We start from the raw sequence: 24,168 nt of genomic DNA, 5'->3' as shown, positions 1-24,168 counted from the left end.
GTTGAGTACTCACTGCAATGACAATGGTACATGGTGCGACTGGTATATGAAGAAGTCCCCAAGCTATGAAATTAGAGCATGCAAATTACTAGGAACCACTTATTGCTGGAAACAAGTGCAAGGCTTACTCATCTCAGCACTTAGCACAAGATCAGTGTCCCCAGGTGCCTGAGGTCAAACCATGTGTAAGTCTTAAAACAATGCATTTCTTTTTAAACATTCATAATTATATATGATCTCTCTACTATAGGTAGTCTCTATTTTAAATAATACATTTCAAAGAAATACTGGGGTAATATAGAAGAATATCCTGCTGTCAGGGAATATGCAGCAAAGAGAAACTATTAGATCTTTAACTCATTCATATAATTTTGATTGGTTAAAAATTAATGTCTTCCCTTTGTGAACTGTTTGTAGTGGACATTTCTTGAAATTGAAAGGACAATTGATCATAACCATTTTCACTAATTTAAAACATAAGACTTTACAGTTTTAAGTTTGCTAAATACAGTTCAAAGAGAGGAAATACACAGTAGGTACACATATAACACCTTGATCTCAAGGACCCGTGTCACTTGAAGTCCTGACTCCATGTAAAGATGCAGGTACTTTCTTACTTACAATCTAAAGGGGTACAACTTTTGCACAGTTTGGCATTCTCCATAATTTACTTTTTTCTAACATTTGCTAATATTTTTCCATAGTTCCATAGAATAAGGTTTTGAATAGTGATGATAGAATTAAGAACTGAAACAAGAAATTGCTATTTTCACAGTTTTTTCCTGAGAAGTAACTGGAAGAATTATTCTGACTCAGCCAGTAACCTCGCCATCTGAGTTTGGCTTGCAGTCAAGCTAAAATGCAGAAATGTTTGTGTATCTTATAACACAAATATTGAATATCACAAATCACACCTCTATGTCTTTATTATGACCATTCAACCTTATTGATCATCAGAAGTACAATCTGTTTAGTCTTCAATACTTTGTCCATGGGCCAGGGAATCTTTGGGGTCTTTCAGAAATTACCTATGCAAGGTCCCACATGCTGATTTTCAAAGGGCCTGGACTTTAGCAATGGGTGAGAACAAACACCTAATCATAAGGCAGTTCCTTCAATGTTCATAGCACCATCCGATCAGAACTACCATGCACCAGCTTGGAGATAGTAATGTGGCCTCTACCCTGCACTCTCTTTGTGTTTGTGGGTCAAAGTCTCTAAACAAGCTACTGTGCAGAAATATTTGTGCATCCTTATAACATAAATATTTGAATACTATAGATCACATATCTATGCATTTGTCTCAACTATCCAACTTTATTTATCATCAGGAGAAGTACAATATATCCAGTCTTTAATATTTTGTCCTCAAGCCAGGGAATCCTTGGGGTCTTTTTGGGAACCAACTATGAAAGGCCCTACAATGTTGTAGCATGAGTCTGAATAAGCTGATTTTCCAAGGGCCTGGACATGAGTGATATATGAGAAGAAATACCTAGTCATAAGGCAGATTCTTCAATATGCAAAACACTATCACTCTCAGGAGTGCCATGCAGCAGTTTTTGTATGGATTAATAGTAATGTTGAATTCACTGTCTCCACCTCTGTTCTGCATTCTTATCTGATAATATCTAATAACTTTAAATGTTTCTTTCTATGATTTTTGAGGCATGGAAGATATGTCTGAGTATTCACATGACAGCAATAAAATCGAGCAAGATTCTCTCAGAACACTCTCAATTCACGATAAGAGGATGATGACAGTTCATCTCAACCTAAAACAAGTTTTATTGGTTTATAGGGAATCTGGCATCTGCATTCTTATACAGTCACTTTAATGTTATGTGCAAATATGAAGTGAATCCCAGAAACATCCAGCTTTTCTTTCCAAATCGGCCTTAGATTGCATTAAGAGCTACATAACTTTGTTTTGGATTGTACCTGCCTAGGACAGTTTGCACTAATAGTAAAATAGTGAAAAGTGCTAACTTCTGAAAACATTCAAGAGTTTCTTAAGATAACTCACACAGCTCAGAAGAGACAACCCCTTCTGCTCATATTCCTGTCCTAAGAGGAACCCACCTGGACTCCTCTCTAAACAGAAACTCAGGAGCAGTCAGAAACAGGAACTTTCTTGTTTCTCCCTGTGCCTGGTGCTGAAAACCAGACTCCAGGAGTGCTGATACACCTGAGAGCAGAGTTAACACCACCACTTCTGCTCAGAGGAACCTGCTTGGAGCCTTCAAGTTTAATCAACTCAGGAATAATCTGGGAAATTCTATTTTTAATCATCTATGAAGTCATTGAAATTTAGCCATAGAGTGCCATTTGAAAACACTTTCTTTGATTTCTCTAAACCTGTGACTTTCCTTAATATTCCAACATTTCTCACATTGTTATCAGGTGGTTACAATGTGAAAACTTTAAGAGGAGAGAGTTTCAGAGTTATTCATTGCTATAAAATACTGATTGTCAGCTATGAACATCACTGGGAAGAAAATTTTAAAATATAAGTTCAAAGGAGAACAGGGGTCTTTTCTCTGACAGAATCTCAAATATCTACCCATCATAACTCCAAAATATTGCTTCTGGACCTGAGTAGACAAAGAGAATGTTGGCAGAGGGTACACAAAGAGAGTAGCTTTGTTAAAGAGTGAAAGAATGAAAACGATACAGAGTGACCATGAGAGACTAAAGTACAAGTGCAAAAGCAAAATGAAAATCCAAAAAGAAAAATCAAAAAATAACTTTTCTTCAGAAACACTATGCAGTTACTTTTTGATCTAAGGAATCTCTTATTTTCTTCCATCTCCTAATGTTTCCTAATTGTATAATCCACTAAAGATTAAGCTTTCAACTGGGCATTTGAGAACACTATAGATTCAAATTATAACATTATTTCCACTGCCAAAAATCTTCATTTTACTAAATAAAAAAATATTGAAACAAATTATGAACCTGTCAATCATTACAGCTCTTGAATTTAAAAAAAAGTGAAGTCAAAAGCATTCTGGAACTCAGAAATGACTTTAGCTATAAGATCATATAAAACCAATACAAACAGAAGCTTGCTTAAGTCACAGGCAGGAACCATCCAGTTTCTGACTGCACCCAAAGGTGAAAGCCAGTCACCAGGAGGAGCACTGACACACCTGAGAGCAGAGGTAAAACCAACTCTTCTGCTGTGAAGGATCTGAAGGCATCATGACACACAAACCCAGGAGCAGAATGAAAAGGGGCCTTCTGACTTCTGCCTGTGTCCTTAACTTGACTGGTCCTACAGCTTTTGTAGCCATATCCAGCTGTAAGAAAACAGGTCCACAGGAGTGCTGACACACAGGCATAGAAGAGGGTCAAGCTACTGTCAGAGACAGCAAGACAAGCTAACACCAGAGGCAACCTGATGGTGGGATGCAAGCACAGGAAACTAAGCAACAGAAACAAAAAATACTTGGCATCATCAGAGCCCAGTTTGCCCTCCAAAGCATATATTGGATATCAAAACATTCCAGAAATGCAAGATTTGGATTTAAAATCACATCTCATGATGATGATAGAGACCTTTAAGAAGGACATCAATAACTCCCTTAAAGAAATACAGGACAGTTCAGCAAATGGTGCTGGTTCAACTGGAGGTCAACATGTAGAAGAATGCAGATCGATCCATGCTTATCACACTGTACAAAGCTTAAGTCCAAGTGGATCAAGGACCTCCACATCAAACCAGAAACACGCAAACTAATAGAAGAAAAACTAGGGAAGCATCTGGAACACATGGGCACTGGAAAAAATTTCCTGAACAAAACGCCAATGGCTTATGCTCTAAGATCAAGAATCCACAAATGGGATCTCATAAAACTGCAAAAGCTTCTGTAAGGCAAAGGACACTGTGGTTAGGACAAACGGCAACCAACAGATTGGGAAAAAGATCTTTACCAATCCTACAACAGATAGAGGCCTTATATCCAAAATATACAAAAAGAACTCAAAAGTTAGACCGCAGGGAGACAAATAACCCTATTAAAAATGGGGTTCAGAGCTAAACAAAGAATTCACAGCTGAGGAATGCGAATGGCTGAGAAACACCTAAAGAAATGTTCAACATCTTTTAGTCATCAGGAAATGCAAATCAAAACAACCTGAGATTTCACCTCACACCAGTGAGAATGGCTAAGATCAAAAACTCAGGTGACAGCAGATGCTGGCGAGGATGCGGAGAAAGAGGAACACTCCTCCATTGTTGGTGGGGTTGCAGACTGGTACAACCATTCTGGAAATCAGTCTGGAGGTTCCTCAGAAAATTGGACATTGAACTGCCTGAGGATCCAGCTATCCCTCTCTTGGGCATATACCCAAAAGATGCCCCAACATATAAAAAAGACACGTGCTCCACTATGTTCATCGCAGCCTTATTTATAATAGCCAGAAGCTGGAAAGAACCCAGATGCCCTTCAACAGAGGAATGGATACAGAAAATGTGGTATATCTACACAATGGAATATTACTCAGCTATCAAAAACAACGAGTTTATGAAATTTGTAGGCAAATGGTTGGAACTGGAAAATATCATCCTGAGTGAGCTAACCCAATCACAGAAAGACATACATGGTATGCACTCATTGATAAGTGGCTATTAGCCCAAATGCTTGAATTACCCTAGTTGCCTAGAACAAATGAAACTCAAGACGGATGATCAAAATGTGAAGGCTTCACTCCTTCTTTAAAAGGGGAACAAGAATACCCTTGGCAGGGAAGAGAGAGGCAAAGATTAAAACAGAGACTGAAGGAACATCCATTCAGAGCCTGCCCCACATGTGGCCCATATATATACAGCCACCCAATTAGACAAGATGGATGAAGCAAAGAAGTGCAGAAGTGTAGATCGCTCCTGAGAGACACAGCCAGAATACAGCAAATACAGAGGCGAATGTCAGCAGCAAACCTCTGAACTGAGAATAGGACCCCCGTTGAAGGAATCAGAGAAAGAACTGGAAGAGCTTGAAGGGGCTCGAGACCCTATATGTACAACAATGCCAAGCCACCAGAGCTTCCAGGGACTAAGCCACTACCTAAAGACTATACATGGACTGACCCTGGACTCTGACCTCATAGGTAGCAATGAATATCCTAGTAAGAGCACCAGTGGAAGGGGAAGCCCTGGGTCCTGCTAAGAATGAACCCCCAGTGAACTAGACTGTCGGGGAGGGCAGCAATGGGGGAGGGTGGGAGGGGAACACCCATAAGGAAGGGGGGAGGGAAGGGGATGTTTGCCCGGAAACCGGGAAAGGGAATAACACTCGAAATGTATATAAGAAATATTCAAGTTAATAAAAAATAAATAAATAAATAAAAATGAATGCTTCACTCCTTCTTTAAAAGGGGAACAAAATACCCTTTGGCAGGGAAGAGAGGCAAAGATTAAAACAGAGACTGAAGGAACATCCATTCAGAGCCTGCCCCACATGTGGCCCATATATATACAGCCACCCAATTAGACAAGATGGATGAAGCAAAGAAGTGCAGAAGTGTAGATCGCTCCTGAGAGACACAGCCAGAATACAGCAAATACAGAGGCGAATGTCAGCAGCAAACCTCTGAACTGAGAATAGGACCCCCGTTGAAGGAATCAGAGAAAGAACTGGAAGAGCTTGAAGGGGCTCGAGACCCTATATGTACAACAATGCCAAGCCACCAGAGCTTCCAGGGACTAAGCCACTACCTAAAGACTATACATGGACTGACCCTGGACTCTGACCTCATAGGTAGCAATGAATATCCTAGTAAGAGCACCAGTGGAAGGGGAAGCCCTGGGTCCTGCTAAGACTGAACCCCAGTGAACTAGACTGTTGGGAGGGCAGCAATGGGGGAGGGTGGGGAGGGAACACCCATAAGGAAGGGAGGGGGGGGATGTTTGCCCGGAAACAGGAAAGGAATAACACTTTTCGAAATGTATATAAGAAATATTCAAGTTAATAATAAAAAAAAAATATGCTTGCTATGTATGTTAGTATTGTTCTTTGTGAAGTTTGTTAATACCTTCTCAGAAAGCACAATTTTAGGTGGATAAATAAATTTTTAATCATGTGTCAGCAGCAAGCCTGTAAAAGGAGCTTTGTGACTAAAAAAAAAAAAAAAAAAAAAGAAATACAGGACAGCACAGGTAAACAAAAGGAAGCCCTTAAAGAAGAAACACAAAAAAATTCCTTAAAGAATTACAGGAAAACACAGCAAAATAGGTGAAGGAATTGAACAAATCCATTCAGGATTTAAAAATAGAAATAGAACGAATAAAAATATCACAAAAGGAGACAAACTTGAAAATAGAAAATATAGGAAATAAATCAGTAGTCGTAGGCAAAAGCATCACCAATGGAATACAATAGAGAGAAGAGAGAACATCAGAGAGATACCATAGAATACATTGACAGAATGGTCAAAGAAAAGGTAAAAAGTAAAAAGCCCCTAATCCAAAACACCCAGGAAATCCAGGACACAAGAAGAAGACCAAATGTAAGGATAAAAGGTATAGAAGAGAGTGAAGCCTACCAACTTAAAGGGCCAGAAAATATCTTCAACAAAATTGTAGGAGAAAAATTCCCTAACCTAAAGAAAGAGATACCCATAATCATACAAGAAGCCTATGGAATTCCAAATAGATTGGAACAGAAAAGAAATTCCTCCTTTCATATAATAATCAAAACACCAAATGCACAAACCAAAGAAAGAATATTAAAACCAGGAAAGGGAAAAGGTCAATGAACATATAAAGGCAGATCTATCAGAATCACACAAGACTTCTCACCAGAGAATGTGAAAGCCAGAAGATCCTGGACAGATGTCATACGGAACCTAAGAGAACACAAATGCCAGTCCAGTCTACTATATCCAGCAAAACTTCCATTAACATAGATGGAAAAACCAAAATATTCCATAAAAAAAACCCAATTTACACAATATCTTTCCACGAACCTAGCACTACAAAGAATAAGACATGGAAAACTCCAACACTGTGAGACTATACCCTAGAAAAAGCAACAAAGTCATCTTCTTGCAAAAAACACAAAAGGAGAGAGACAAAAAGAACCATAATTCCACCTCTAACAACAAAAATAACATGAAACAACAATCATTATTCCCTAATATCTCTTAACATCAATGGACTCATTACCCAATAAAAATGATAAGACAAAGAGACTGGATATATAAAGAGAACCCAACGTTTTATGCACGAAGAAAACATACCTCAGTGACAAAGACAAACAATCCCACAAAGTAAAAGGCTGGAAAAGAATTTTCCAAGAAAAGAATGCAACAAAATAAGCAGGGGTAGCCACTCTAATATGTAATAAAATCAACTTTTTGCCAAACTTTATCAAAAAAGATAAGGAAAGATACTTCATGTTCATCAAAGGAAAAATCCACCAAGATGAACTCTCCATCCTGAATATCTATGCTCCAAATGCAAGGGCACCTACATTCATAAAAGACACCTTATTAAAGCACAAAGTACACATTACATCTCACTCAATAATAGTGGGAGATTTCACCAACCTACTCCCATCAATGGAAAGATAATGAAAGAAAAATTATACAGATTTAATGTTTAAAAATATAAAATTAAAAGAGTAAGTTTCTAAACACAGTCCAGGCAGGGCAGGGCCTGCCCTATAGCCAGGACTGACAGGCCATAAAGATACAGAAGGGCACCTCCCCCAGCTTACTCAGAGTCACACCTTAACCAGATGTCCTTCAAACCCTGATATGCCCCTAGCTTCTAAAATCCTGAACGCCCCAGTCAGCACGTACTCTTCTGCTGTGCTTTAATCTCACTGCCATGTTTGAATGAGCCAATCACTTATAGCCGCGCCAGAAATTAGCCAATTGTGTGTAACCGTGCCAAACCCCCTAGCCTTCCCTATATAAACCCCTGACTTTTGAGTTTCGGGGTCGACTCCTCTGTCTCCTGCGTGGGATATGTGTCGGCCCAGAGATCTCTGTAATAGGTATCCGTAATAAAACTCGCCTTTGCTTATTACATCCAAAGTGGTCTCTCTGTGTCTGGAGTCCGCGATTTCCCGAGACTTGAGTAAGGGTCTCTCTCAGACTGGGATCTTTCATTTGGGGGCTCGTCCAGGATCAGGGTTTCCTGGGGCGTGCCATCTTGAGACTCGTGCTAGGATCTTTCAATGATGGAAGTAGAAACTAAAGAGAGACATAGAGAAACTAACAGAAGTTATGAACCAAAAGATTTTAACTGATATTTATAGAACAGTTCATCCTAAACCAAAAGGATACACATTCTTCTCAGCACCTAATGATACTTTGTCCAATACTGACCAAATAATTGGTCACAAAACAGGCCTCAACAGATACTAGATGATTGAAAAAATCCCATGTATCCTATCAGATAACAACGGATTAAGGCTGGTCATCAATAACAACAAAAAAGACAGAAGACCCACATTCATATGTAAATTGAACAATGCACTAATTAATGATAAAGCAAGTTCAAGGAAGAAATAAAATATTTAAAGAGTTTTTAAGATTTGATGAAAATGAAGGCACATTGTGAAGTGTCACAATGAAAGCAGTGCTAAGAGGAAAACTCATAGCTCTAAGTGCCTGCAAAAAGAAACTGGAGAAAGCATACACTAGCAGCTCGACAGGACACCTAAAAGCACTAGAACAAAAAGAAGGAAATACACCCAAAAGGAATAGATCACAGGATATAAGCAAACTCAGGGCTGAAATCAACCAAGTAGAAACAAAAAGAACTATATAAAGAATCATCAAGACCAGGAGGTGTTTCTTTGAGAAAATCAACAAGATAGATAAACCCTTAGCCAGGCTAACCAGAGGTCACAGAGAGTGTATGCAACTTAATGAAATCAGAAATGAAATGGGAAACATAACAACAGAATCTGAGGAAATTAAAAAAAAACCTCAAATCCTACTACAAAAGCATATTCATATGAAACAGGAAAATTTGTATGAAGTGGACAATTTCCTAGACAGATAACATGTAACAAAGTAAAATCTAGATCAGATAAACCATCTAAACAGTTCTGTAACTCCTAAAGAAGTAGTAGTTATTAAAAGTCTACAAACCAAAAATAGTCAAGGACCACATGTGTTTACTGCAGAATTCTATCAGGAATTCATAGAAGACCTAATACCAATACTGTCCAAACTTTTCCACAAAATAGAAATGGGAGGGACACTACCAAATTCCTTCTATGAATCCACAATTATGCTTACACATAAAGCACACAAAGATCCAACAAAGAGAAATTCAGACCAATTTTCCTTATGAATATTGACGCAAAAATACTCCATAAAATTCTTGAAATCTGAATCCAAGAAGACATCAAAACTATCATCCATCATCCTCAAATAGGCTTCATCGCAGGGATGCAGGGATGGTTCAATATATAGAAATCCATCAACATAATCCACTGTGTATACAAACTCAAAGAAAAAAAGCATATGACCACCTCGTTAGATGCTGAAAAGGCAATTGAAAATTTTCAACACTCCTTCATGTTAAAAATCGTGGTAAGGTCAGGAATTCAAGGCCCATGCCTAAACACAGTGAAAGCAATATATAGCAAACCAGTAGCCAACATCAAACTAAATGGAGAGAAACTTGAAGCAATCCCACTGAATTCAGGGACTAGACAAGACTACCCACTCTCTCACTACTTATTCAATATAGTACTTGAAATCCAAGCCAAAGCAATTAGGCAACAGAAGAAGCCGAAAGCTTTTTTTATTTTTTCTTGACTGTTGTGTCAATGTCCTCTATTCTATCTCTGCCTCTGAGTTTTTCTCTTCTATCTCTTGTACTCTGTTGGTATTCACTTGTATCTGTGACTCCTGCTCTCTTTCCTGGGTTTTCCATCTTTGTGGCTTTGAGTTTTCTTTAACAATTCTAGTTCGATTTTAGAACAGTTTTGTTCAATTCCTTCACCTGTTTGATTTTGTTCTCCTATATTTACTTAAGGGAGATATGTGTGTCCTTTATGAGAGACAAATGAGAGCTTAGATCTGAATCTTGCATCATAGATGTGTTAGAGTATCCTGAACTTTCTGTGGTGGGAGAACTGGGTTCTGACGTTGCCAAATCAAACTGGTTTCTGTTGCCTACATTCTTGTGCTTGCCTCGCTGCATACAATGTCCTTCCTGTGAGCCTTTGATTCTGTTAAACTGGGTGTATCAGAATACCTGGGGAGTTGAGCTGCAACTGGGGTGTGGGTTGCATGGAATTAGGTTCACTGCAGGGTGTCTGGTACCTGGTAGAGTTACAAACCTGAAGGCATGTGGGTTTCTCCCTGGGTGGGGAATCTGCTTCCATTAGTGGCAGAGGTCCAGATATACTGGTTTTTGGGTGGTGGGGTTTAGGGTCTTATCTGTATATCTGGGTGTGTCAGAATACCTGGGGAGTTCAGCTGCAACTGGGGTGTGGGCTCTGTCAGGCACATGTGGGAACCAGAAGCTGTTTTCCACTTTCTACCCTGTATTCTTTCAGTTTCCTCTTGCTAATCTGCTTTCATAGTTTTTAAGAGTTCTTTAATTTTATGGATAAGAGTGGTTTTACTTGCATTTATGCATGGCAATGTGCATGCCTGTGCCCAAGAAAGTCAGAAATAGTCAGTATATTCCATAAAATTGGAGTTATAAATGGTTTGAACCATCAGATGCATGCTAAGAACTGAACCCAGGTCCTCTGCAGTAACAGCCAGTGCTCCTAACTGTATTCATCTCTCTAGGCCTTTTTACCACCTCTTCCAAGATTTCCAATATTCTTTCTCCAGTCTTCTTTTGAATTTAACTGTACTGGGTCATCCATCTTGTCACAACTCTTTGAAAACTCTAAACATCCACCTTTCCCCAGAAGTCCCCTTAATATCCTTTTGCCCTAAATTTTACTTCTATAAAACTGAAAGAATTTACTTTGGGGCATTCTTCTGTAGTTTTCAAGTATCTTTGATCCCTGGCTGTGGTGAAGTTCAGAGCTCTCATCATCCTAATGATTTTGCTTTATTTAGCAAATCCCCCAGGCTTTCAGTAATGGATTTTCTCAAGTATTCCCTTCCTTATGTACTGTCAAACTTTGCCTTAAGAAAAGGGACATTATTCTCCTGTCTTACACACTCTTCACTCACCTTTTTTTATTTCAACCAATTCACTAATGTTTACCCAATGGTTTGTATTCCTTAAAACTAACTACTGTCATTCTAATTATACAGAGAATTATTTGGTCAAACAATTACAATTAGATTTTGTCACATATCACATTTAAAGGCAATGCTATACTACAATTTATTATAAAATAAGTTCTATATGAATCACAGATCTGATCAATTTAAGTGATCCCGGTTTTTAATTGTGTCACATGTCAGAAATCTCTAAATGTCTTCTCTCCCAGAATTCAGACTAATCTCCTTAAGGAATTTAAGTTGTAATCCTCTATTTAAGGGACGTAAAATTGAATAAGATAACATCATGAGCAAAAGAGAATAGAAAATCTTTGGCTGTTTTCCAAGTATTAATGGTCTGTTTTGCTTTAAGGATGGATAGATAGAGGGTCACATAAAGATTATTTACATATCATCTACCTGTCTGTCTGTCTATCTACTCACCATATATGCCCTGAAAGTCCTAAAATCTGAGGATCGCTAGCTTTATAAATAGCTGTGTTTTCTCAGACTTACCTACTTTTTTTCAGTTATATACATCATAGCTATCATGATAGTTACAACATCACACTGTCTTTAAAACTTAAATAATTTTTGAGGAATGAATACATCAAATATTCACTAAAATGGAAACATTAGAAGGAAAACAGATTCATGCTTTGATCTTTTTGATGTTATGGTTAATGTTAACAATGACTACATACAGTAAACACAAACAAAAACATCACCCCTTATAGATGAGCAGGTATAAGCACTAAAACTTCTAACATAATAGAGAAATTTTGTTACTTTATTTAAAAATTTCTAATAAAGATGTTTGATTGGGTTGTAAGTTGAGACGGATATAGAGGAAAGGAATAAAATAAATTTTATTTAGTATCTCTTCCTCACACTCCTTGTCCAATTCTTCCCCCTCCGATTTTGTTTCCCTCTTGGAAGGCACTATGGTCTAAGTGGATGTATTTTCCAAGAAAAAGCAAATTTAATATTATACACTTTATCAATATAGTTCATCTTTTTGACAAAAGAAAACATTGTGCAATTATTTCTATAGTGTTTTAAAATCACTTCTATGAGAATAAATCTACATCATAAATCTTTAAAGAAGAAAGCATAGTCACAAAAATATCTTACTGTCTATAAAGCTCATGCAAATATAATATTCAGTGGAGAAATATTGGGCATTTTTGCCTCAGATTGTACAAAAGACCCAAATGTCCACTGTTAACATTTGTATCTAAAACAATAGCATAGATAAAAGAAAGGGAGTAAGAAATGAGCAATGGAATGAATAAAATAAAATGGTTGCTAAAGATATTAGTATACAAATTCATAAAACAAGGAAACTTAACATAGATATTTGAAAATAATTACAATAAAATCTTTACATACACTGAGGATAGAAGAACAGCTCCTCCCATTCAGAGCCTGCCCCACATGTGGCCCATACATATACAGTCACCCAATTAGATAAGATGGATGAAGCAAAGAAATGCAGGCCGACAGGAAACGGATGTAGATCTGTCCTTAGAGACACAGCCAGAATACAGCAAATACAGAGGCGAATGCCAGCAGCAAACCACTGAACTGAGAACGGGACCCCGGTTGAAGGAATCAGAGAAAGGACTGGAAGAGCTTGAAGGGGCTCGAGACCCCATATGAACAACAATGCCAAGCAACCAGAGTTTCCAGGGACTAAGCCACTACCCAAAGACTATACATGGACTGACCCTGGGCTCCAACCTCATAGGAAGCAATGAATAGCCTAGTAAGAGCACCAGTGGAAGCCCTTGGTCCTGCCGAGACTGAACCCCCAGTGAACGTGATTGTTGGGGGGCAGGCGGTAATGGGGGGAGGATGGGGAGGGGAACACCCATATAGAAGAGGAGGGGGATGTTGGCCCGGAAACCGGGAAAGGGAATAACAATTGAAATGTAAATAAGAAATACTCAAGTTAATAAAGATAAAAAAATAAATAAATAAAATTTAAAAAAAGAAATGTAAAATAATAAAGTAGAAAAAAACTTTTGAAATCTGTCATCACGCTTTGCTTGAAACTTTTAAATGTGATTGAATCCACCATTCACTTCAGTTGTGCTGACCTTATGCAGCTACTAAAGATTATGCGAAGAAGTGCCTGAGGACATGCAGGAAATTCAATAAACTAAATGTTTATTTGGTAAAAAAAAAAAAAAAAAAAAAAAAAAGAAATAGAAGAAGAGCAGCTCCTTACATTAAAAGGCACACAGGTGACTAGATGATATATCTGGGGTCTTTTTAAATAAAAAAAAGTGTGTATACATTGTTTGCAGGTCTCTAAGACATTATATGCATGTCTAGTACCATCAAAGGACAGAAGATGGTGTGGAAAACTGAAATTAAGATAGCTGGGGGGGATAAGAGCACTCACTGCTTGTCTAGAGGTCCTGAATTCCATTCCCAGCACCCATATGATTACTCACAAACATCTGTAATGATATCAGATTCCCTCTTTGGGTGTGTGTGTGTGTGTGAAAGGGTGTAGAGAGAGGGGGTGTGTGTGTGTGTGTGAAGATGGAGAACTCAAATATAAATAAACAAACAAACAAACAAATGAAAGACATAGCTGTTGATCACCTTTTTTGAGCTGATAATCAAACCCAGGTCACTTTCAGGATAAACAAATGCTCTTAATCACTGGGCTTTCTCTCCAGTCCCATGAATGAGATTTAAATTGATATCATCTGCAGTTTGCTAATTAAATCAATATAATGCAAATACTATATCTCAAAGAATTTCAAAACTTGGTAAACTCAGTTTAGAATTTATGCAGATAGTCAAAAGACAGCATAACTAGACAAACTGGAAACATAGAAATGTGGCACTATATTTCTGACTTTAGTCTTCTTTATTGTATAAAATCAGAGTGATCAAGACTATGGTATACCACTGCCTCCCAAAGGCATTGCAGGTATGTCATATGAGTGTCAGTAGGAGGCAGAGAAGAGAAAGGATATGCAATTGCTCAGCTCACCAACATCCTGATCTAAGAACATCTGAACTATTAGTAGCCTAACATTCCCTGAAAGAACTAAGCCTAAAACACTCTAAATGTCATGATTCAAGAGCAGAAAGTCTTCCAGGATGGGGAGCTAGACCATGAGTGAGCCTGAGACAGAAAATGCATTCAGTGGCCACTCAGGTGCACAATGTGGGTAACGAGTCACCAGACAACTACCATAAGGCCCAGCATGTAGTTAACCTGTTAAATCCACCAGTCTGAGACCATAATGCATGAGCAGAGTATATCACATGTAAGACTACATCTGACATGACTCCAGAGTCCTGAAGAAACCTGTGACATTTGAGATACTTAGACTGGGTGATTCATGAGGAGAAGCAGATGGGGCAGCCAAGCCTCTCACTTCTGCTCCCATGAGGTTTATGTTATGACTTGTATCACTGTGGGAGGATACTGCTTATACTGTAGACAGAAATAGATTGCTGTATCTTCAGACTCCAGGCTGTTGATGGTGAGAGAATAATCCGACCCAGACCTACTTCCACTGAACCTTGATGGGACCCCAGCTGCCAAGTTGGTTGCATCATAAATCATGCTCTTAGGAGATTGTCCTGGTTTCTGCTGGTACCAAATTAAATAATTCCCAATGTCCTGACTTGCCTGGCAAGTAAGACTGACTCTGTCTCCCAGAGATACAGACATGGAAGATGGAGACTGGATCATCTGGATGTCGCATCTGGCACCTAGGAGTAGAGACATAATGAATAGCCCCATAGTTAAGTATTATAAAGGATGGCATTGTCCAAATACCAGTCAATACTAATCAGTGAAATTCCCATTTTAGTTCATTTTACCTGGAAACCAGAGCAACAATAACCCAAGAAACTGAGCATGGGCCAGCATGTCCATGTTGAATCCTGACTGCAATGACAATGGCACATGGTGTGACTAGTATATGAAGAAGTCCCCACGGCTGTGAAATTAGAGCATGCAAATTACTGGGAACCACTTATTGCTGGAAACAGGTGCAAGGCATACTCATCTCAGCACTTAGCACAAGATCAGTGTCCCCAGGCGCCTGAGGTCAAACCATGTGTAAGTCTTGAGAGAATGAATTCCTTTTTAAACACTCATAATTATAGATGACCTCTCTACTGTAGGTAGTCTCTTTTAAATAATACATTTCAAAGAAATACTGGGGTAATATAGAAGAATACCCTGCTGTCATGGAATACACAACAAAGCAAAAACTATTAGATCTTTTAATTTTGATTGGTTAAAAAATTAATGTCTTCCCTTTGTGAACTGTTTGTAGTAGACATTTCTTGAAATTGAAAGGACAATTGGTCATAACCATTTTCACTGAATTAAAACATAAGACTTTACAGTTTTAAGTTTGCTAAATACAGTTCAAAGAGAGGAAATACACAGTAGGTGCACATATAACTCCTTGATCTCAAGAACCTGGGTCACTTGAAGTTCTGACTCTGTGTGAAGATACAGGTACTTTCTTACAAACTAAATGGGTACAACTTTTGCACAGTTTGGCATTCTCCATTTTGTACTTTTTTTCTAACATTTGCTATTATTTTCCATAGTTCCTCAGCATAAAGGGTTGAATTGTGATGATAGAATTAAGAACTAAAACAGAAAACTGCTATTTTCAGTTTTTTTTCTTGAGAAGTAGCTGGAAGAATTATCCTGACTCAGCCTGTAACTGTCCCATCTGAGTTTGGCTTGCAGTCTCCAAACAAGCTAAAATGCAGAAATGTTTGTGTATCCTATATCACAAATATTGAGTATCACAAATCACACATCTATGTCTTTATTATGACCATTCAACATTATTCATCTTCAGAAGTACAATCTTTTTAGTCTTCAATATGTTGTCCATGGGACAGGGAATCCTTGGCGTCTTTCAGAAATTAACTATGCAAGGCCCCACATGCTGATTTTCTAAGGGTCTGGATTTGAGTAATGGGTGAGAACAAACACCTAGTCATAAGGCAATTCCTTCAATGTACAGAGCACCATATCATCAAGAGTACCATGCAGCAGCTTTGAGATGGATTAATAGTAAGGTGGCCTCTACTCTGCACTCTCTTTCTGTCTGTGGGTCAAAGTCTCCAAACAAGCTATTATGCACAAATATTTGTGCATCCTCATAACACAAATATTTGAATCCCATAGATCACACATCTATGCCTTTGTCTCAACCATTCAACTCTATTTATCATCAGGAGAAGTACAATATATTCAGTTTTCAATTCTTTGTCCTCAAGCCAGGGAATCCGTGGGGTCTGTCAGAAACCAACTATGAAAGGCCATACAACATTGAAGCATGAGACTGAATAAGCTGATTTTCCAAGGGCCTGGACTTGAGTGATTTGTGAGAAAGAATAGCTAGTCATAAGGCAGTTTCTTCAATATTCAAAACACTATCATCCTCAGGAGTGCCATGCAGCAGTTTTTGTATGGATTGATAATAATGTTGCCTTCTCCGTCTCCATCTCTGTTCTACACTCTTATTCTGCTGATATCTAATAACTGTACCTGTTTCTCTCTATGATTTTTGAGGCATGGAAGACATGTCTGAGTTCTCACATGATAGCAACAAAATCTGAGCAAGATTCACTCAGGACGCACTCAACTCATGATAAGAGGAGGATGACAGTTCATCTTAACCTAAAACAAATAAATCATTGGTTTATAGAGCATCTGGGATCTGAATTTTTTTTTTCCTCTGGATTTCTTTTTTTTTATTAACTGAAACTCATGATAAGAGGTTAGGATGACAGTTCATCTTAACCAGTTCACTGGGAAACAAATAAATATTGGTTTATATGAGGCATCAGGGTCAGTGGGATCTGAATTTATATAGCCACTTTAACGTTATGTGCAAATACGAAAAGAATTCTAGAAATATCCAGCTTTCTTTTTCAACTAGTCCTTAGATTGCATTAAGTACTACATAACTTTGTTTTGGATTCTACCTGCCTAGGATAGTTTGCGCTGATGGAATAATAGTGAGCATTGCTACCTTCTGAAAACATTCAACAGCTTCTTAAGAGACTCTAACTCACACATATTGAATAAATACCTGTACTAGTTGAGGTTTGTGTGTCCCATTATTGAGTTGATTAATAAAACAGATTTTTAAAAAGGTCATGTTTTAAGGAAAGAATACAAGCTAACTGTTTGGGAATAATGGACCTCACTGAACCTGCTGCCAGGCTCAGAGAGAGACTTTCAGCAGTGTGATACAGGATGGAGCAAAGGGGGTGAGATGCTTTGCTGATTGAGAATTAAGATATCCAACAGATATCTTGCAGCACTGGGAGTAGACCTAGTGGGAATAAAAGACAGCATTTTATTTTTCATATTTTTACAACACCTTGCTTTCTATAACTATCCAAGTCTAGGCTCTAGAAGTTTTAAATTGAAATTGACATGTCAAAAGAAATTTTCAGATAGAGTTATGAGATTGAGATGACATGAACATTCTGAAATATACGGCTGATCAGTATAATCACATGTGTTTTTTTCTAGTAGGGAGAGAGATAGTTGGGTTATACAGAGTGTTTTTTACAATGAAAAAAAAACTTTGGGGGATAGTGCTCAATGTTCAGGCTAAGGTGGTATTTTCTTGTAAGAATATTGTTAGTTTTAGGCTCTGGTCCCTGGAATCTAGATGATACTCACAGATCTCATTATCCTTGAGGTTAATTCAGAAGATGGATAACATCTAGAACTGTAAGGAAATTATATTTCTTAATTAAATGTTTTTTATGCACATTTCAAATGTAATCCCTCTTCCTGGTTTCCTGTCCATAAACCACCTATCCCATCCCACCCCCCTGCCTTCTTCTATGAGGCTGTGCCCACAACCAACCACCCACCCCTTCCTGTCTCCCTTCCCTGAAATTCCCCTACCCTGAGGAGTTGAACCTTGGCTGGACCAAGGGCTTCTCCTCCCATTGGTTCCCAACAAGGCCAACCTCTGCTACATATGCAGCTGAATCCAGGGTAATGCCCATGTATACTCTTTGGACGGTGGTTTAGTATGTGGGAGCTTTCATCAGTTGGTATTGTTGTTCTTATGGGATAGCAAACCCCTTCAGCTCCTTCAATCCTTTCTCTAACTCCTCCAATGGGAACCTCATACCCAGATCCTGTCGGGGAGAGAGCTGAACTCACAGAAATGTGGAAAATCCTGAGAGCTCAGGGGAGACCATCACTACTGCTCACACTCCCAAGATGAACTTGCCTAGAACCCTCTGAACACAGGAATTTAGGAGCAGTCAGTGACAGGATTCTTCTGGTCTCCCCCTGTGCCCAGAGCTGAAAGCCAGTCTCCATGAACTCTGGCACACCTGAGAACAGAGGTAAGACCACCACTTCTGCTCAGAGGAACCTGCCTGGAACCTTCAAGACTCAGCAACTCAGGAGCAGCCTGGGAAATAATATTTTTAATCATGTATGAAGTCATTGACATTTAGCCATAAAGAGGCAATTTAAAATACTTTCTTTGATTTCTCTAAACCTGTGACATTCCTTAATATTCCAAAAATTCTCAAATTGTTATCAGGTAGTCACAATGTGAAAACTTTGAGATGAGGGAGTTTCAGAGTTATTAATTGCTATAAAACACTGATTGTCAGCTGTGAACATCTCTGGGTAGAAAATTTTAAAAAATAGGCTTAGAAAAGGTCATGGTTCTTTTCTCTGACAGAAATTCAAATGTCTACCCGTCATAATTCCAAAGTACTGCTTCTGGCCCTGAGTTGATGGATAGTATGGTGGTAGAGGGTACTTAAGGAGAGTAGCTTTGTTAAAGAGTGAAAGAATGAAAATAATACAGAGTTACCATGAGAGATTAAAGCACAAGGGCAAAATCAAAAATGAAATTCAGAAAAGAAAAATCAGAAAATAACTTTTCTTCAGAAACAGTATGCAGTTACTTTTTGATCTAAGGAATCTCTTATTTTCTTCCATTTCCTAATGTTTCCTAATGGTATAATCTACTAAAGATTAAGCTTTCAACTGGGCATTTGAGAACACTGTAGATTAAAATTATAACATAATTTCCTCTGCCCCCAAATCTTCATCATTGTATTAAATAAAGAAAATATATTGGGACAAATTATGAACCTTCTAATCATTACAGCTACTGAATTTAAAAAAAATGTGAAGTCAAAAGCATCCTGGAAAACTCAGAAATGACTTTAGCTATAAGATCATATAAAATAAGTACAAAGAGAAGCTTGGTTAAGTCAGAGGAACCATCCAGTTTCTGACTGCACCCAAAGCTGAAAGTCAGCCAACAGGAGCACTGACACACCTGAGAGCAGAAGTAAAACAAACTCTTCTGCTCTGTGTGATCTGCCTTAAGGCATCAAGACAAAAAACCCAGGAGCAGACTAGAAAATGAACCTTCCGGTTTCTGCCTGTGCCCTGAGCTGGACTCATCTACAGCATTTGTACCCAGATCCAGCTGTAAGAAAACAGATCTAAAGGAGTGCTGACACACACGTATAGAGGAGGGTCAAACCACTGTCAGAGACAGCAAGACAGGCTAACACCAGAGACAACCTGATGGTTGGAGGCAAGAACAAGAAAATAAGCAACAGAAACCAAGAATACTTGGCATCATCAGAGCCCAGTTCTCCCACTCAGGCAAATACTGGATATCAAAACACACCAGAAAAGCAAGATTTGGATTTAAAAATACATCTCATGATGATAATAGAGAACTTTAAGAAGGACATAAATAACTCCCCTTAAAGAAATACAGGACAGCACAGGTAAACAAACAGAAGTCCTTAAAGAAGAAACACAACAGGAAAACACAGCAAAATAGGTGAAAGAATTGAACAAATCCACCCAGCATTTAAAAATGTAAATAGAAAGAATAAAGATATCACAAAAGGAGACAAACCTGAAAATAGAAAACATAGGAAAGAAATCAGTAGGCGTAGACAAAAGCATCACTAATGGAATACAAGAGATAAAAGAGAGAACATCAGGGGCAGAAGATACCATAGAAGACATTGACACAATGGTCAAAGAAATGGTAAAAAGTAAAAAGCCACTAATCCAAAACATCCAGGAAATTCAGGACAGAAGAAAAAGATCAAATGCAAGGATAAAAGGTATAGAAGAGAGTGAAGACTTCCAACTTAAAGAACCAGTAAATATCTTCAGCAAATTTGTAGAAGAAAACTTCCCTAAACTAAAAAAGAAGCCATAATCATACAAAAAGCCTATGGAACTCCAAATAGATTGGACCAGAAAAGAAATTCCTCCTGTCACATAATAGTCAAAACCCCAAATGCACAAACCAAAGAAAGAATATTAAAACCAGGATGGGGAAAAGGTCAAGTAATATATAAAGGCAGATCTATCAAAATTACATGTCTTCTAACCAGAGACTATGAAAGCCAGAAGATCCCGGACAGATGTCATACAGACCATAAGAGAACACAAATGCCTGTCCAGACTACTATATCCAGCAAAAATTTCCATTAACATAGGTGGGAAAACCAAGATATTCCATAAAAAAAAACAATTTTCACAATATCATTCCACAAACCTAGCACTACAAAGGATAAGACATGGAAAACTCCAAAACAGGAGGGAAACTATACCCTAGAAAAAGCAACAAAGTTATCTTCTTGCAAAAAACACAAAAGGAGAGAAAAAAACAAACATAATTCCACCTCTAACAACAAAAATAACATGAAACAACAATCACTATTCCCTTAAATCTCTTAACATCAATGGAATCATTCTGCAATAAAAAAAAAAAAAAAAAGACAAAGAGACTGGATAAAGAGGACCCCGCATTTTCCTGCACAAAGAAAACATACCTCAGTGACAAGGACAGACACGGCCACAAAGTAACAGGCTAGAAAAGAATTTGACCAGAAAAGAGTCTAACAAAACAAGCAGGGGTAGCCATTATAATATGTAATAAAATCGAGTTTGTGCTAAAATTTAACAAAAAAGATAAGGAAAGCCACTTCATATTCATCAAAGGAAAAATCCACCAAGATGAACTCTCCATCCTGAATATCTGTGCTCCAAATGCAAGGGCACCTACATTCATAAAAGACACCTTAATAAAGCTCAAAGTACACACAATAATAGTGGGAGATTTCACCACCCCACTCCCATCAAACGAAAGATAATGAAAGCAGAAACAAAAGAGAGACACAGACAAAACTAACAGAAGTTATGAACCAAAAGAATTTAACTGATATTTATAGAACATTTCATCCTAAAACAAAAGGATAGACATTTTTCTCAGCACCTAATGGTACTTTGTCCAAAACTGACCAAATAATTGATCACAAAACAGGCCTTAACAGATAATAGATGATTGAAAAAACCCCATGTATCCTATCAGATATCAACAGACTAAGGATAGTCATCAATAACAACAAAAAGGACAGAAGACCCACATATATATGGAAGTTGAACAATGCACTACTTAATGATAAAGTAAGTTCAAGGAACAAAGAAAATATTTTAAAACTTTTTAGGAGTTAATGAAAGTGATGGCACATTGTGAAGGGTCATAATGAAAGCAGTTCTAAGAGGAAAACTCATAGCTCTAAGTGCCTGCAAAATGAAACTGGAGAAAGATTACACTAGCAGCTTGACAGGACACCTAAAAGCACTAGAACAAAAAGAAGGAAATATACCCAAAAGGAATAGATCATAGGGTATAAGCAAACTCAGGGCTGAAATCAACCAAGTAGAAACAAAAAGAACTATATAAAGAATCATCAAGACCAGGAGTTGTTTCTTTGAGAAAATCAACAAGATAGATAAACCCTTAGCCAGACTAACCAGAGGTCACAGAGAGTGTATGCAAATTAACAAAATCAGAAATGAAATGGGAAAAATAACAACAGAATCTGAGGAAATTGCAAAAAACCGCAGATCCTACTACAAAAGCCTATAGTCAATGAAACTAGAAAATTTGTTAGAAATGGACAATTTTCTAGATTGATAACAGGTGCCAAAGTAAAATCAGGATCAGGTAAACCATCTAAACAGTTCTATAACTCCTAAAGAAGTAGGGGTAGTTATTAAAAGTCTGTGAACCAAAAATAGTTGAGGACCAGACGTTTTTAGTGCAGAATTCTATCAGGCATTCATAGAAGACCTAATACCAATGCTGTCCAAACTTTTCCACAAAATAGAAACAGGTGGAGCACTACCAAATCCCTTCTATGAAGCCACAATTATGCTTACACATAAAGCACACAAAGACACAACAAAGAAAGAGAAATTCAGACCAATTTCCCTTATGAATATCAATGCAAAAATACTCCATAAAATTCTCAAAAAACAAATCCAAGAAGACATCAAAACTCTCATCCATAATCCTCAAACAGGCTTCATCGCAGGGATGTAGGGATAGTTCAATATATAGAAATCCATCAACATAATCCACTATGTAAACAAACTCAATGAAAAAAAGCACAGGATCACCTCATTTGAAAAAGCAATTGGCAATGTTCAACACTCCTTCATGTTAAAAATCTTGTTAAGATCAGGAATTCGAGGCCCATACCTAAACACAGTGAAAGCAATATACAGCAAACAAATAGCAAACCTCAAACTAAATGGAGAGGAACTTGAAGCAAATCCCACTAAATTCAGGGACAAGACAAGACTACCCACTCTCTCACTTCTTATTCAATATACTACTTGAAATCCAGGCCAAAGCAATTAGGCAACAGAAGAAGCTGAAAGCAACAAAATTGGAAAGGAAAAATTAAAAATATCACTGTTGCAGATGACAAGATAGTATACTTAAGTGACCAAAAAAGTTCAAACAGAGAACTACTAAACCTGAAAAACAACTTCAGCAAAGTGGCTGGGTATAAAATTAACTCAAACAAAGGAGTGGCCTTCCTCTATTCAAAGGATAAATGGGCTGAAAAAGAAATTAGGGAAATGACACCCCTCACAATAGTCACGAATAACATAAAATAGATCAGTGTGACTCTAACTAAGCAAGTGAAAGATATGTATGGCAAGAATTTCAAGTCTCTGAAGAAAGAAACTGAAGATCTCAGAAGATGGAAAGACCTCCCATGCACATGGTTTGGCAGGATTAATACAATAAAAATTGACATTTTGCCAAGATCAATCTACAGATTCAATGCAATCCCATTCAAAATTCAAAATCAATTCTTCATAGAATTAGAAAAGGCAATTTACATTCGTTTGGAATAAGAAAAACCCAGGATAGCTAAAATTATCTCCAACAATAAAGTAGTTCTTGGGGAATCACCATCCCTGACCTAAAGCTGTATTAGAGAGCAATATTGATTAAAAACTCTATGGTAATGGAAACAGACAGGCAGGTAGATCAAGGGAATAAAATTGAAAAGTCAGAAATGAACCCACACATTTATGGTCACTTTATCTTTGAAAAAGAAGCTAAAACCATCCAATGGAAAAAAGGGTATTTTCAACAAATAATGCTGGTTGAACTGGAGATCAACATGTAGAAGAATGCAAATGACCTATTCTTATTGCCCTGTACAAAGATTAGGTCCAAGTGTATCAAGAACTTCCACATAAAACCAGATACACTCAAACTAGTAGAAGAAAAAGTGGAGAAGAGCCTTGAACACATGGGCACTACCAAAATTTTCCTGAAAAAAAAAACACCAATGGTTTATGCAATAAGATAACAAATAAAGAATAAACAAATGGGACCTCATAAAATTGCAAAGCTTCTGCTAGGCAAAGGACACTGTCGTGAGTACAAAATGGCAACCAACTGATTGGGAAAAGATCTTTACCTACCCTACATCAAGTAGAGGGATAAGATCCAATATATACAAAGAACTCAAGAAGGTACACTCCAGAGAATCAAATAAGCCTATTCAATATTGGGGTCCAGATCTTAGAAAGAATTCTCAGTTGAGGATTATCAAATTTCT

The 24,168-nt window shown here is 37.7% G+C and overlaps 1 non-coding gene and 1 gene segment (V, D, J or C); one reads left to right on the top strand and one right to left on the bottom strand.

Annotated features, from left to right (window-relative positions):
* The first annotated feature begins 14,126 nt into the window (after nt 1-14,126).
* Nucleotides 14,127-14,258, top strand: LOC116904752. The gene has a single exon (XR_004388431.1). It is a non-coding gene; the product is annotated as a small nucleolar RNA SNORA17 (small nucleolar RNA).
* A 362-nt stretch (nt 14,259-14,620) lies between these two features.
* LOC116904289 lies at nt 14,621-15,109 on the bottom strand. The segment is given in 2 exon segments: nt 14,621-14,943; nt 15,055-15,109. Coding segments are annotated over 2 exon segments (378 nt in total).
* Between the last annotated feature and the right edge of the window lie 9,059 nt (nt 15,110-24,168).

Source organism: Rattus rattus, chromosome 6 (genome assembly GCF_011064425.1).
Source record: "Rattus rattus isolate New Zealand chromosome 6, Rrattus_CSIRO_v1, whole genome shotgun sequence".
In the NCBI taxonomy this organism is placed as follows: Eukaryota; Metazoa; Chordata; class Mammalia; order Rodentia; family Muridae; genus Rattus; species Rattus rattus.
Note: the sequence above shows the minus strand (reverse complement) of the source record. Positions and strands in the feature narration are given on the sequence as shown.